Genomic DNA, 17276 nt, shown 5'->3' on the forward strand with positions numbered 1-17276 from the left:
CAAATTAGTTTGGATTCTCATTTTCATTTAGTCTAAAATACTTTCCAGTTTCTCTTGTTTCTTCTTTGACCCACAGAATTCTGATTTAGTTCTCAAAAACTGGATTTGCCAGATATCCTTTCTCTTTAATATCTGATTTGATATCACCATAACCAGAAAAAAAAGTTGAAAAAATACATTAAAATGTATTGATAACCAGGCACAGTGGTGCATACCTACAGTCCCAATGACTGTAGAGGCAAAGGCAGAAGGATCGTAGTCGCACAAAGCCAGCCTCGGACCTCAGTAACTTAGCAAGCAAGGTCCTGTCTCAGAAATAAAAGGGGCTAGAGATGTGGCCCAGTGGTTAAGTGTCCCTGGGTTCAATATCCAGTACCAGAAATAAATAATTTTTAAATTTGTTGTTAGGACTGAGGATGTAGCATGTGTCAGTCCCTGGGTTCAATCCCCAGCACTACCAAAAATGTTTTTAGAGTGGTCTATTGGTCCAGAATGTAGTCTGTGTTTTCAAGTATTCCATGTACAGTCGATGCTATTGGAGTGTTCTACAGATGTCAGTTAGCTAATCCGCTTGATAATGTTTATAGCCTTACTGATTTTCCAATTTTATCAATTACGTTGAATCTCTGAATCTTTTTCTTTCTTGTGGTAGTGGGGAATTAACAGAGGGTAGTCTACCACTTAGCTGCATCCCCAGTCCTTTTCATTTTATTTCAAGATGGTGTCTTGCTAAATTGCCCAAGTTGCAATCCTCCTGCTTCAGTCTCCGTAATAGTAGCTGTGATGACAGGTGCGTGCCACCAGGCTATTAACTGTTCTGTTGAGAACTGTATAACTGCACTATCACTAAGAAAATATCACTGATCATGTACTCAAATCTACTTAAACGCTTATTAATACAGCTACTCTAGTTTTCTTTTAATTAGTGAAAGCATGGTATAGCTTTTTCCATTCTTTAACAGCCTTATTGAGATAAAAACAACCTTATTGAGATACAGTTCACCCACATAAAGTGTAACAACTTCATGGCTTTTGGTATGTTCCCAGAGTTGTGGACTCCTGGGCAAGTAGCTGCTATCTAGGTTGACGATTGGAAACTCTTCCCTTCCAGGCAAACACTAATCTACTTTCTGCCACTATACATGCCCATTCTGTACAGTGCTCATAAATGGAATCATACAACATGTGGTCTTTGGCAACTGCCTTCTTTCATCTAACAGTGTTTTCCAGGTCCATCCATACTGAAGTATATATGAGTAGATCATTCCTTTTTATTGCCATGTAATAATCCATTTTATGGATGTACATTTTTTTCATCAGTTACTGAACATCTGAGTTATTCTTTTAAACTGTGTGTCTTTACATTTAAAAGAGGTTATTTAGAAGCAGCATATTGTTTGGTCTTTTTCAATCTGATAATTTATTTTTTTGGTGTATTTAGACCACTTACATTTAATTGCTGTTTATCATTTTCCTATATATTCTTGCCTTTTCCCTCCTTTTTTACCTTCTTTTGAATTATTCCAGTTCATCATCTCCTTTGTCTAATACCTATACATTTTTGTATTTAGAAAATATTAGTGGTCAGAAAAGCAGTGATGTGTATCACCTACTAGTTTTATGATTCCTTTTTTTCTCTTTTAACGCCCTAATCCATTTGGAATTTATTTGGCTATAAGTTGAGAGTCAATTTTATAAAAATATTAATGATTTCCTCCCACTCCATTTTTTTCTCTTTTTTTATTGTAAACAAATGGGATACATGTTGTTTCTCTGTTTGTACATGGCGTAAAGGCATACCGTTTGTGTAATCATAAATTACATAGTGTAATGTTGTTTGATTCATTCTGTTATTTTTTCCCCTCATTTTTTTTTAAAGGTTATAATTGCCAATTTGAGTTCCATAAAAAATCCAACTTGGAATATCATTGGAATTTGACTAAACTCATATAATGGTAGGAGGAATCCTACGGCTTGAGCTTCCTATTCAGAAGCACTGGTGTGTCTTCATGTATACTAATTTTCAACAAGGTATAAATTTCTTCCAAGGTATGGGATACTTTTAAGATTCCAAGCCTATAAAGTTCAAAGACTAGTATGTTGCATTCCCATTATCAATTAACAGTATTTAATCATATTTGTTCTTGCTGTATAAATTGGGGGGGCGGGTGTATGTGTGTGTGCACATATGTGTATTTCCTAAGCTGCTGTCTTGACACTGGGACATTTCACCACTGAATACTTTGAGTACAGTCTCCCTACATAATCCAGTATTATCAATACCAAAGAAATTTAAGAAGTTTTAAGATAAATATTACATTGAAGTCTACATTTAAATTTTCCTAGTTGTCCCAATAACTAGGGATTCAGATTTATTACTTAATAGATGCTTATAAATGCAGTCTATGTATGAATAGGTCAAACATAAACGATTATTCATTCCTACGGAGTCAAAAAAGCATGAAGGAAATACTATGAAACCTACTGTGTTTGCTGGTGAGTACTCCATGGCGAATGTTTTGATTTGTTTTATGTAACTGGTGTAGATCCTACACAGGACCCACAGATCATGCATTGGTTTGATAGACATTCCTCTTTATTCTCTTTGATAGCCCCTCCCTCACTCTCTACCACTGTTAGAGGATTCCCAATATTCTGACCTTATTGCCCCCAGGATATTGTTTTCATCTGCTGCTCTGAAACTTTCTAACTTTTCACCATTAAGCCTGAATCCTTTCTGCTCTTCTCAGATAGAGGCAGATTGCTACCACATAAATTTAGGACTATCACACTGCACTCTCGTTTCTTCCCTTTGACAGAGTCCAGAGTCCAGAGGACTGTCTGTCCTACAAATTAGGAACTCTCTAATCAAAAACAGAACATTTGGATCTCTAAATAACAAATTTGGAAAAATAAACTTTACAAATAATTTATAGCCGAATGTTCAAAATGCACAAATAAAAGTGATGGTGGGGGGTGGATAAAGATAAATCGGAATCCCTTACCTATTTCTAACCACAAAGCTCAAAAATCAAACCAACCAACCCTGGTTTTTGCTGCATTGTGACTTACTGTCCACTGTTCCCTGGCAGTTCTCATCACTCTAGCGAGTACCTAGGATTAGCACAAACCCCATTTGTAGCATCCTAAATGCATTTTAGGGCTCGTAAAGGCCAACATTTATGTCAGTCTTACCTTTGATGGACTGTTGCTGAAGTAGTAAAAAATCTTTTCTCGTGGTGAAAGCATTGTTTCATTTTTATGTGGGGAAATATAGACAGGATGATTTTGAGATAACTGTATTCGGCGAGGGGAGCCTGTTCTGACAAATGGATAGGGGGAGAGTGGAGGTGCTTCCATCTGTTAAAAACAAAATCAGTAATTCTAAGAAAATCATTTTAATAAAAATACCTGATTAGAAAGTTTTTATTAAGAGGTGAAATAAGCCTGTAGTTTTATGAAAGGTAAACAGTGATGTATTAGTAGCAACGATCAAACCTAAAGGAAATCTTACTTAGTAACAAACATTTTAAGTGCTTAGTTTATGCCATAACTGTTTTAAGCATTTTTAAATCCATTATTGTCATCTCATCCTCACAACAACCCTATAAAGCTAGAAACTACATCTCTTACTATTTTATGAGAAAATGAGGTATAAAGAAAATTAAATAATTGCTAAGATCACTGTCACCATTAAATACTGAGCAATTTGAATCCATATAACTGTCTTGTACTTCATAGGGAATCCAAATACAATCTTATTCTTAATGCTTAATAGTATCAATGATATTGGAGAGGCAAATTTCTTCTCTTGAAGACTTCCTTAGTTTTACTTAATAGCTGCTTATAAATCTAGTCTATATATGAACAGGTCAAACATAAATGATTATTCATTCCTCCGGAGTCAAAAAAGCATGAAGGAAATACTATGAAACCTACTGTGTTTGCCTGTGAGTACTTCATGGCAAATGTTTTGATTTGTTTTATGTAGATGTTGTTGTAGAACTGAATGAGGTCTCCTCGCTCCTCCTCTTCCATGTCACTGTTGGCGCCTGTGAGACGAGTAGGCGTAGGAGGGGCGCTGCTAGGCTGTGGAACTGGCAAGGTGCTGCTTGACCTCATGACTGGGCTGGAGTCTCTACTGGCTGCAGCCGGTAGAACAGAGAGTGTTAAACATAGAGTTTGCTAGTACTGATTGTTTTAAAAAAGAAAATTCAGTAGCAAAAAGCTGAACAGCTACCTGCATTACTTAAGTGGGAAGTTTATTCTTCATACCAATAATAAGCAAAGCTCAGAAAATAACTTTACTCCCACGCCATAACTGCAGCACAGGTTTACAGGTTAGTTTCCATTCATAAGTTACACCAAGTTTTGTAGGATCTGAGCCCTGCTGTAAGTGGTGCCTTGAGTAACTAGAAATGGCACTGCCGTAGCATGGCTCCAATTGACATGCCAGTTCTTTCTGGAACTCAGGCCAGCAGATTCCTGTCTGAAGCCTTTTCTAATTCCCCTGGAGAAAAATGTTATGCACTTTGTGCCTCAGAATGATGGAATGGACAACTTTGCCACTAAATTTAGAATTTATTTTTCTAGCAGATTCTTTGCCAATAAAACACTTGCTACAATATTTACTTCATGTAGTAATCCTTAGTCTCTTAGGTCTAAAAAACAGAAAAGCTCCTAATTTTGTTTTTGAGTTCAAAAAGATCTGCTTACTTCTATCTTTATTTAGTTCTGTTGGAGAATTCTGATGGCTTCTGTTCTCACTGCTGCCAGAATTTCTTCTTTTTCTTTTCCCTTTTATCAAAACACTTCTATACACCTTTAAAGAGAAAGAATGACTGAAACTAGTATTTATTAAATGCATCCTAAATGATAGAATCTTGGCATGTTACTTAATTCTCACAACAGTAAGTGGGTTTTGTCTAAGAAATGCAGACAAGGTCACACGGCTATTAAATAACAAATCCTGGATTTACATCAGAGCCTGTCTAGCTTCATATGCCATGTACTGCCTAAAATTACTACAGAGCATAATAGCACCCAACCATAAAATTCAATTCATTCTAAGTCATCTACAGAGATCTAGCATTCTTGCCTTTGAGATAAATGGTATTAGAAGAAAAAATGGGTTTTAAATTTTCATTTAACTGTTGGGACTAATGACATGTTAACTAACTCAGGCTGACTCCTTACTCCCTGGCGAGAGAGCTAGATCAAGGCCTCAAAGGCGGTTTCAATAGTTAATGACGATGAATTGGACCACCATCAGGGATTGGTTCCGCGAACGTGATCAGCTCCTGCTTGCCATAGAGTCCTATGGGACTCTCGCCTGTGTGAACCCCCCCATGCCTTGCTGACCTTTAAGCTGATTGGCTCCCGCCTAGCCCCCACCCTACATAAAAGCTGTGTGACTTCCTCAATAAATGAGTTCCTGCTGTGCCTCGTGCGCTGACAGACCTCCCGGCTCTGGTGTGCATCATCCTGCGTGGCCTTGTATTCTCCTCAGGCAGGCCCTGAGGAGGTACATGGGACCTTGTTGCCCGACAGGGAGCAACAATTTAACATTATCTTGGTTAAATGTAATGTTTACTAAATCAAGATAATTTCTATCTAGTGGTTCTGTGAATTAATATTCCATATTGTTGCCCTTGAAGGAAAAAGGGACTTAACCAACATGTGAAATTCTTTGTCTATGACTAAAGAGAGATGAAAGTAGCAACTTCCCTTAAAGTAGTTAATCTATGTATTCATCACAGACTTTAAGCTTTATGTTCAGTGCGTAGTTACCTGGCTTCTGGCCTGTGGCTGAGTCCTATAACAACGCATGATATTCTGAAAGGACTTGTCTTCTTTTGTGACCTGGCAAAAAATGAGAGTACTCAAATCAAATTCTGGCATGATCAAGTGAGGAGCTCAGTGATTCTGCTATCCACTGCAAGTAGTAAAAATTGTATTTAAAAACATATCTAAAATCTCTAGAATTGGTCCTGAGGGCATATAGCAAATGAAAAAACGTCTATTCAAGAAAATCTAAAGCAGAGGATTGTGGTATGTGAACCAAGACCCAGTGTAGAAAAGCACAATAACTGAAAGGAAAAATTGACTATAGAATAGTAAATTTGAACCAGGAAGGAAAAAAAAATAATTAGCAAAATTGAATAAAGAGATTGTATGATCCAAAGAACAGATAGAAAAAAAGAGAAATATACACACCATCCTATGTGTAATGGGAATACCAAGGGGGAGAGAAGCAAAAAAGTGTTCAGAGAAATAGTGAAATCTTCCCAATTGGTTTTAATGTACACACATGAAGCTCAAAAAACTCCAAGTAGGATACTCAGAGATCCATGCTCCAATCCAGTATATCATAGTAAAAATGCAGAAAGACGCTGGGTGTGGTGGCACATGCCTGTATTCCCAGTAGCTCAGGAGGCTGAGGCAGGAGGATCTCGAGTTCAAAGCCAGCCTCAGCAAAACTGAAGCACTTAGCAACTCAGTGAGACCCTGTCTCTAAATTAAATACAAAATAGGGCTGGGGATGTGGCTCAGTGGTCAAGTGCCCCTGAGTTCAGTCCCCGGTACTGCCCCCCCAAAAGTGGAGACTGTCAGACTAGATAAGAAATGAGATCCAACTGTATTGTTTACAGGAGATGTTAGATTTAAAAATACAAGCTGGGTGCAGTGGTACATGCCTGTAATCACAGTAACTTGGAAGAATCTCAAGTTCAAGGCCAGCCTCAGCAACTTAGCAAGACCCTGTCTCAAAAAAGGCTGGGGGATAGCTCAGTGATAAAGTGGCTCTGAATTTAATGCCCAGTACAAAAATATATACATGTGTATAGACACACACATACTTTGAAGTAAAAAGACTTAGAAGACCACAACCACAAAAATACGAGGTTGCAAGTACATAAATATCACACTATATAAAACAAATTTTAGAACAAAAAAGTTGTCAAAATGACCAATCCATCAGGAAGCTATACTAGGAAGTAATAAACACAAGCACACATATTAACAGGGCATTAAATTACATGAACCAAGGCTAGGGGTGTAGCTCTGTGGTAGAGTGCTTGCCTAGCTGTGGAAGGCGCTCCGTTCAATCCCTTGTACCACTAAACAAAAACTCAGAAATGAAGGGGAAAATAGAAAATTTCAACATTTGAAGATTTCAATTTACTTTCAATAATGCAGAAACTCAAAAAAGAAACAGACTTTAATACTATGAAACAATCAGACATAACAGATCTATAGAACACCCAAAGGTGACAATACACATTCTCCAATGTGTGTCGAAATTCTCTGTACTAGGCTATAAAACCTTGATACATTTAAAAGGACTGAAATAATACAATGTTTTCTTTTTTAAGCAACAGTGAAATGAAACTAGAGGTCAGTAAAGGAAGAAATTCAGGAAAAATGTAGAAATTAACATATTCAAAGATAAAAAATGAGTCAAAAAGAAACCAAAAGGGAAATTCAGATGAATATAGAGCATGCTTAGGAGATGAAGCTAACAATTATAATTGTTAATGCCTACATTATAAAAGATGTTAAGATATTAGAAATATCTTTACAAAGACCTTAAAGTCCATCTGAAGACACTAGAAAGAGCAAAAACTAAGCCTAAAATAAGCAGAAATAAGAAACAGTATAAATTAAAGAGAAAATAAATGAAACTGAATAGCTAGTCCTTTGAAAAGATCAAAACTGACAAACCTTTAGACTGAGAGAAATAAGGGAGAAGATTCAAATTACTACAATCAGAAATGAAAGGTGGTAGAGTGCTTGTCTCACATGCACAAGTCCCCACACAAACATAAGAAAGTGAAAGGTGATATATATACAATGGAATATTATTCAGCCTTAAGGGAGAATAAAGTTATGGCATTTTCAGGTAAATGAATGGAGTTGGAGAATATCATGTTAAGCAAAATAAGCCAATCCCAAAAAAACAAAGGCCAAATTGTTTGACATGTGGGATGCTGATCCATAACTAGGGTGGGGGGTTATGAAGGGAGGAACTCTGGATTGGGCAGAGGGGAGTGGGAAAGATGGTGGAATGAGACAATCATTACCCTAGGTAGTTGGATGATCACACGAATGGATGACTCTACATCATGTACAACCAGAGAAATGAAGAGTTGTGCTCCATTCGTGTGCAATGAACAGAAATGCATCTCGCCATGTATAACTAATTAGAACAGATAAAAAAATGAAAGAGGACATTATTAATGCTCTTAAAGGATAAAAAGGACCATGAAGGGGCTGGGTATGTAGCTCAGTAGTACAGCACTTGCCCAGCATGCACGAGGCCCTGATTTTAATCTCTAGCACTACATAAAAATAAATGGACTGTAAGGGAATATTATGAACAATTATATGCCAACAAAGTAGCCCAGAGGAAACACTCTTTTATTATTTATTTTGAGACAGGGTCTCAGTCTCACTAGGTTGTAGAGGCCATCCTCAAACTTGCAATCCTCCTGCTTTAGCCTTCCAAGTAGTTGGGATTATAGACATGCACTGCCATGTGCAGCCAAACTCTTTAACAACTGATTCTAAAAGAAATAGACTATCTGAATTGACCTATCACAATAGAGACTAAATTATTCATCAATAAATCTGCCACAAAAAAAAGTCCAGGCTCTGGTGGATACCAAACTTTTAAAAAATTAAAATCAATAAATACAAGAGGAGAGAATATTTCTCTACTCATTCTGTGAGGCCAGTATTATCCTAATATAAAAACGGTAACAACAGAACTATAGGCCAAGAGCTCATTAATGACAAAACTCAACAAACTACAAGTAAACTAAACCTAGCAACATATAATAATTATATAATGTAACTATAAGGGACTTAAGATTGGGAATGCAAGGCTGGCCTAATTTAAGAAAATCAATTAGAATAAGTAAAAGAATAAAATCAGGAAAAAAAAACACAAAATATAACACCTTTTTATGATAAATCAACAAACTAAGAATATAAAGGAACTTCCACAATCTGATACACGGTATACAAGAAAATATACTAAAAGTCAGACTTCATAGTCAAGTATCATACTTTAGTAGTGATGAGAGACTAAATGTTTTCTTACTAAGATCAGGAAAAAGACAAGATTTCTGTTTTCAACTTTTATATTTAACACCGTAGGTTTTAGCCAAGGTAGTTGAGAAAGGTACCTGGGAAAGAAAAAGGAAATAAAAAGTATCTAATTTGGACAAGAAGTAAAATTATAAGTTTGTACAGTCTTATGGAAAATTCTAAGATATATACCAAAAAATCTATTAGAACTAGTAAGTTGAGATAGGTTCCTGGATATTAGACCAATATACAAAAATCAGTTATTTCTACATACTTGTAGTGAACATATCAAAAATGAAAGTTACATTTACAGTAGCATCAAAAAGAATATGTGGGAATGAATGCAACAAAGGGCAAAGTCATACTTTTCAAAGTGTAAAACATTCTTGAAAGACCATTAAAGAAGATCTAAATAAATGTAAAAGCATGCCATATTCAAGGATCAAATGACTTAAAATTAAGATGGCAAAACTCCCTAAACCAATCTATAGATTCAGTGTAACCTACCAGAATCTCAGATGACTGTTAAATTGACGACTTGATTCTACAATTCATATGGAACTTCAGGAATTCAATGGAATTTGACATAGCCAAAATAATTGAAAAATAAAAGTAGGAGGACTTGCATTTCCCAGTTAAAAAACATAAAAAAGCAATAGTCATCAAGAGAATATGGTGCTCCAAAGGATAGATGTACAGATGGATGGAACAGAACTGATTGTCCAGAAATAAGCCTCTGTGTCTGCTCAACTGATTTTCCATAAAGGTGCCAATATTACTGAATGGGGAAAAAATGGTCACTTTAATAATGGTGTTGGAAAAGCTGGAAAGCCACAAAAGAATGAAACTGGATTTCTATTTCATAGCATATCTGAAAATTACTCAATGGATAAAAGATCTAAGTCTAAAAGATTAAAAAATTCAGAAGAAAGCACAGAAATAAAACTTCATGATATTGGTTCTCAAGATTTGGCAATGGGTTCTTAGACATGACAACAAACCAAAAAATAAATAAATAAATAAATAAGCATCTGGACTTCATCAAAATTAAAATCTTTTCACTCATACATTGCTGGTGGGACTGCAAATTGGTGCAACCACAATGGCAAGCAGTATGGAGATTCCTAAGAAAACTTGGAATGGAACCACCATTTGACCCAGTCATCTCACCCCTAGGTTTATACCCAAAGGACGTAAAATCAGCATACTGATGTGACCTGGCCACATCACTGTTTATAGCAGCTCAATTCATAATAGCTAAACTATGGAACCTCTATGTGCCCTTCAATGGATGAATGGATAAAGAAACTCTGGTATATATTTACAGTGGAATATTACTCAGCTTTAAAGAAGAATGAAATTACGGCATTTGCTGGTAAATGAATGGAACTGGAGAATATTTTGCTAAGCGAAATAAACCAGTCCCAAAGACCCAAAGGTCAAATGTTTACTTGGATATGCAGATGCTAATTCACAATAAGGATGGTGGGGGCAAAGAATAGAGATATGCTGGACTAGAAAGAGGAGAGTGAAGAGAGGGGTGAAAGCATGGGGGTAGGAATGATAGTAGATTGAATGAGACATTATTACCCTATGTGCATATATGATTACATGACCTGTGTAACTCTACATCATGTACAACCAGATGAATGAGAAGTTATACTCCATTTATGTATGATGTGTCAAAATGCATTCTACTGCCACATATAACTAATTAGAACAAATAAAATATATTAAAAATTAAAAACTTTAGTAAAAGCTTCAAATAACACTATCAAGTAAAAAGATAACACACTGGACTGGGGGTGGAGCTCAGTAATAGAGCACTTGCCAAGCATGCTTGAAGCACTGGGTTCAGTCTTCAAGTATCACCAAAAAGAAAAGAAAAAATAACACAGAGAACAGGAGAAAATATTTGCAAATCATATGTATGACAAGGTAATTGTGTCCAGTTGCATATAAAGAACTCCAACAACTCAAAAATAAATAATCCAATTTAAAAAATGAGCAAAGAATTTAAATAGATATTTCTCCAAAAATACACAAATGGTCGGTAAGCAAATTACAAGATGTTTAACATCATCAGACAAATGCAAAAAAATCAAAACCACAAAAAGATAATACCTTCCATATCTACTAGAAAGGAAGGAATCAAAATTCTGATATAAAGGCCAACAAGGCACAATAAAAGACGGTCAACAGGGGTTGGGGATATAGCTCCGTTGGTAGAGTGTTTGTCTCGCAAGCACAAAGTCCTGGGTTCAAATCCCCAGCACCGCAAAAAAAAAAAAAAAAAAAAAAAAAAGATGGTCAACATCATTCATCATTAAGCAAATACAATTCAAAACCACAATGAGATACCACTCAATACCCCAAACTAAAAATTACATATATATATATATATATATACATACACATATATATATATATATATATATATAAAATAAGGTGGCAAGGATATAGAGAAATTGGAACTCTCTTGCATTACGGGTAGCAATGTAAAATGATGTTCCTCAAAATGTTAACCAGAATTACCATATAACCCTGCAATTCCACTTCTAGATATAAATTCTAAAGAACTGAAAACAGAGCCCGCATGGTAATCCACACCCACCTGTAATCTCAGCAATTTGAGAGACTGAGACCAGAAGGATTGCAAGTTTAAAGCCAGCCTCAGCAACTTAGACCTTATCTTAAAATTTAAAAATTTAAATAAAAATTGAAAATAGGCACTCAAAACAAGTACATGTAGACAAATATTCACAACAGCACTATTTACAACAGCCAAGGGTTGGAAGGAGCCCAAATGTTCCTCAATGGATAAATGGATAAATTCTGATATATCCATACAGTGGATGATCATTCAACTGTAAAAAGGAATGGAGTATTGTAACATGGATATACTTTGGAAATATTATCCTAAACAAAAGAAGCCATACACAAAAGGTCAATGTTATACCATCCCATTTATATGAAATATCAAAACAGGTCAATCCATAGAGCCAGAACATAGATCACTGTTTGCAGGGGCCATGGGAGAATGAATGGGAAGAAACCACTTACTCAGTAAGGGATTTTACTGTGCAAGGATGAAAATGTTTTAGAACTAGATAGACGTGGTGGGTGTGAATGTCTAAAAGTTACTGAATTGTTCACGTTAAAATGGTTAACTTGGGCTGGGGAGATAGCTCAGTTGGTAGAGTGCTTGCCTGTCAAGCACGAGGCCCTGAGTTCGATCCCCAGCACCTCAAAAAAAAAAAACAAAAACAAAAAAAACTTTAAATGGTTAACTTTATGTAATGTGAATTTCACCTCAATAAGTTAAAATATTTTTTAAAAAACAAAGATAAAAAGAATTGTGGGGCTGGGCTTATAGTTCAGTGGTAGAACACTCACTATCTGTGAGGCACTGGATTCAGTCCTCACCATCACATAAAAATAAATAAAGGTATTGTGTCCATCTACAACTAAAAAAATTTTTTTTAAGTATTGTTATGAAATTAAGGCTCTTATACTGCTGGTGGTAAAATGGTACAGTACATTGGAAAACAGTCTGGCAATTAACTATATAATCCATTAGTCCATTCCTAGGTATATAACCAAGAAAAATCAAAGCTTGTGCCCCCACAAAAACAAATGCTAATAGCAGTTATTTGTAATAACCAAAGAGTAGAAACAACCCAAATGCCCATCACTTGATGAATAAAAATAATGCCACATATCTATACAACTGAATACTCTAAAATTGTGAAGATTACTGTGAATATACTAAGATCCATTAAGTTGTATATTTTAAATAGACAGATGATATCTCTAAAGCTGCTAAGTAAATTTTTGGAGAAATGATGTAACCTCGTTGCCCTTGCTTTTCAGCTCTGAATGTGCTCACCTTTGCCATCACATAAATGGCACACATTAACAATTGGTCCAGATGTCTGTCCATCATAAGTTCAGTACACTGAATTATGGAGAATTCAAAGCAGGTCCAAATTTTTTTCCTCAGTTCATCTGAAATATCTAGTTTAGCACAAAGATCCCGAAGGCGGACACCTGCTAAGTGGTACACCTAATAGATAAACAAGAATATTTAAAATTTTGTTTAATACTTATATTTCCCCAGCTCATGTTTTGGTAACGGTACATAAAAAATTACCTTTCTAAAGAAAAGTGATAATGAGCTTGTTTTCCTGGACCTCACACTGCTGCTGGCTAAAGGCTGGCCTTGTTTCTGCTGTTGTCCACTTGGGGAAATCTGTTGAATGGCCACTTGACCAGGGACTTGCAAAGTTGTTCCTGTCACCTGTTGAGAGCTCAGACTTCCAGTCAGGGCTTGAGCACTGAGGGGCTGAATGGAGCCAGTCACAGCCTGTGCCTGCCCCCCAACATTGACTTGCACTGGGAAGAATGTGATCCCTCCATTTTCATTGGCTATACCTACATCAGTTTGTTACAGCATGGGAAACAAAGACATGAAGAAAATGTTAGAAATATAAGGCTCTCCTGGCAGAGGTTCCCATTTCTTTCCTCCCAAGCCTCCTCTCCCCATCATTTCTCTATCCAAACATCATCACTGTAGCCAAATCTCAGGCAACTTTCCAATAAATGCCAGAGAACTCAATATCCAACTCCTCCTTACCTTGTACAGGAATGGTCACTGTCTGTCCATTGTTGGCCGTGACAGTGGCAGTTGCCATGGTGACTAAGGTCTGTCCTGGAACTGGGGTGACAGAAACAGCCTCCCCAGATACATTCTGCACAGGCACAGCATTGACTAGGGGCTGTGGAGGAATGCGCCCAGGTGTCCCTCCATCAGAGGGGCTATCATTCTCAGGAAACAGCCGCCTTCTAGTAGTGCTGGCTGTTGGGGAGCTGTACCTATCGTACAGTGAAGTTGGAGATGTCATGCCTAGGCCAAGACAAATCAAACAAACCATTTAACACAAGACAGATTTGACTTCCATCCAAGCTCTTATGTTCAAAATAACTACAGTATTTGAAATAATTAATAGCTTAAAAAGCAAATAAAACTTACAAAAGTCATAATATACCTGCATTCAACTAATGAAAATTCAAGTGAAAACTACTGAAAGCAAAATCATGAAGAAATTTTTCTCTATTTGTCTCTCTGTGGTACCTTCTCTATTCCATCTTCCACTAAAACTAGGCTTTGTCTTCTACTACAAGTATCCCATGATATAGAGGAAATTTAAGGAATCACTCTATTTTTCTACATACTATTTCTTACTATACTGAAATTCTAACATTCGTGTGTAGTGTGATCTCACTGTGGTCATTACTTGCTAAGAGGACATGATGGTAGTACCTCATCTGGCAGCATTTTCTAGTTTTGTATGGATTTTCACCTTAGTGTTTTTCTACATAAAAAAATTACTGAAACTCAATATTATGTTCTTCCGTCAGGTGGACATATATGGTTTAGATTCAATTAAGTTTACAAGGTTTTTTTTCCCCTGACTCCTGGGGAGTGAACCCAGGGGTCCTTTCCCCTGAGCTACACCCCAGCCCTTTTATTTTGAGACAGTCTCAGTAAGTTGCTGAGGCTGGCTGTGAACCTGTGATCCTCCTGTCTTAGCCTCCCAAGTTCCTAGGATTATAGGGGTGAGCCACCAACTTTTTTTTTTTTAAACACCTTTACTGAGTTATGGATCACATACCATATATTTCACCCATTTAAGTTGCATAAACCAATGGGTTTTTGGTATATTATTAATTTTTCTAAATTGTGGTAATATATGTAACATAAAATTAGACACTTTAAACCATTTTTAAGTGTACGACTCAGTAGCATTAAGTACATCTACAACATTGTTCAACCATTAACACTATTTCCAAAACTTTTCATTACTCCCAAAACTTTAATCATTACAGTTTATTTTTAAATATGCAAACCAATGTCTATTTCTAAGAAGTAAGCATTCCTTTCCCTCTTCCATGTCCACCTGTAAAAACTGTACATCAGAAGGTTTTTAAATTTAAAAATATATGCAGGGATATCATAAGAGGATTTACACTGAGAAACTGTGACTTAACATTGTCTGATGATACAAAAATAAACTTACTAGGTCTGCATTTGGTACAAAGCTGCAAAATCAGCAAGAATGTGTGAAATATTTTTAAAAATACTGAGAAAAATGGATGGGTGACAAGTAAAAGGAAAATGAAGTTTAATGTCAAATCCTAATCCATAGATTAGGGAAGGAAAAACTACAGAAACAGGACTGAGAAAGACCAGGTATCAAGATTTATAGATGGATCTGAGTGGATAATAAGCAGGAAAATAGTTAAGCCACTATGAATACTCTTCAAGTTTTGGATCATCCATATTTATTGATTATGCACTGACTTAGAGTGATTCTTGACTTTAAAACTGATCCCCCTAAAATGAGCACAGAGGCACACACCTGTAATCTCAGGAGACTGAGGCAGGAGAATGGCAAGTTCAAGGCCAGCCTGGGAAACTCAGCAAGACCCTGTCTCAAAACAAAATTTCAAAAAGTGCTGGGGATGTAGCTTAGTGGTAGAGCAATTTGCCTAGCATAAGTGAGGCCCTGGGTTCAATCTCCAGTATTGCAAAAAAACAAAACACGAATCCTTCTACAGATAGTGCTTATCAATAACATCATAAATCTAGAATAATATTCTAATAGCATTCAATAATACAGGACTCTCTGAATTCACATGACTTTTTCTGTAAGTAGTTGTGGGGCTAGGGGTATAGCTCAGTGGCAGAGCATGTGCTTACCCCATGCAAGGCCCTGGGTTCAATCCCCAGCACCAAAAATTAAAAACAAATAAAGGGGCTGGGGAGATAGCTCAGTTGGTAAAGTGCTTGCCTTGCAAGCACAAGGCCACGGGTTTGATTCCCAGCACCGCAAAAAAATAAATAAATAAAAAATAAAAAAATAAATAAATAAAAAATAAAATAAAATTTAAAAAAATAAAAAAGTAGTTTTATCTCCTACATGTAAATTTTTTTGTGTGTGAATTTTATTTGCTTTTTACATATACATGACAGTACAGTGTATTTTAACATATTATACATACATGGAGTGTAACTTATTCTAATTAGGATCCCATCCTTGTGGTTGAACATGATGTGGAGTTATACTGGTCATGTATTCGTATATGAACATAAGAAAGTTATGTCTATGCATTCTACTGTCTTTCCTATTCCCATCCCTTCTCCCTTCCCCCTGGTCTAATCTGATGAACTTCTATTCTTCTGTTCTCCCCACTTATTGTGTATCCACATGTGAGAGAACATTTGGCATTTGGTTTTTTGGGATTGGCTTATTAAATTTAGCATGACAGTCTCCAGTTCATCCTTCTACTAGAAAATGCCATGATTTCATTCTTCTTTAAGACTGAGTAATATTCCATTGTGTATATATGCCACATTTTCTTTATCCATTCATCTATTGAAGGGCACCAAGTTAGTTCCATAGCTTAGCTATTGTGAATTGAGCTGCGATAAATATTGATGTGGCCATGTCACTGTAGTATGCTGATTTTAAGTCCTTTGGATATATACCGAGGAGTCAAATGGCGGTTCCATTCCAAGTTTTCTAAGGGATCTCCATACTGCTTTCCATAGTGGTTGCACCAATTTGCAGTCCCACCAGCAATGTATGAGTCTACCTTTTCCCCCACATCCTCACCAACGTTTATTGTTATTTGTATTCTTTATAACTGCCATTCTGACTGGAGTGAGATGAAATCTCAGAGTAGTTTTTAATTTATATTTCTCTAATTGCTAGTGATGTTGAACATTTTTTCATATATTTGTTTACTGATCATATTTCTTCATCTGTGAAGTATCTGTTCAGTTTCTTTGCCCATTTATTGACTGGGTTGTTTTGTTGTTGTTGTTAGGTTTTTTGAGTTCTTTGTATAACCTGGAGATTAATGCTCCAAGGTGCAGGTGGCAAAGATTTTCTCCCATTCTACTGGTTCTCTGTTCATGCTCTTAATTGTTTCCTTTGCTGTGAAGAAGCTTTTTAGTTTGATAGCATCCCACTGATTGATTATTGATTTTACTTCTTGTGCTTTAGGAGACTTATTGAGGAACGTCAGTTCCCAAACTGATAAGATGGAGAGTTGGGCCTACGTTTTTTTCTAGTAAGTGCAGGGTCTCTTGTCTAATGCCTAGGTCCTTGACCTACTTT

General features: G+C 36.3%; 1 protein-coding gene across 4 annotated transcripts in view; it reads right to left on the reverse strand.

Annotated features, from left to right (window-relative positions):
• The window catches only part of RBL2 (RB transcriptional corepressor like 2), a 53356-nt gene that overhangs the window by 5349 nt on the left and 30731 nt on the right, over positions 1 to 17276 (reverse strand). For all 4 annotated transcript variants that reach the window (XM_079118526.1, XM_079118527.1, XM_079118528.1 and 1 more), the window contains 7 exons: positions 13727 to 13996; positions 13244 to 13524; positions 12980 to 13156; positions 5791 to 5862; positions 4717 to 4822; positions 3940 to 4145; positions 3196 to 3360 (listed from right to left, as the gene is read on the reverse strand). In XM_079118526.1, the coding sequence (XP_078974652.1) occupies positions 3196 to 3360; positions 3940 to 4145; positions 4717 to 4822; positions 5791 to 5862; positions 12980 to 13156; positions 13244 to 13524; positions 13727 to 13996 (1277 nt within the window). The remainder of the gene's footprint in view (positions 1 to 3195; positions 3361 to 3939; positions 4146 to 4716; positions 4823 to 5790; positions 5863 to 12979; positions 13157 to 13243; positions 13525 to 13726; positions 13997 to 17276) is intronic.

Source organism: Sciurus vulgaris (genome assembly GCF_902686455.1).
Source record: "Sciurus vulgaris genome assembly, chromosome: 17".
Lineage (NCBI taxonomy): Eukaryota > Metazoa > Chordata > Mammalia > Rodentia > Sciuridae > Sciurus > Sciurus vulgaris.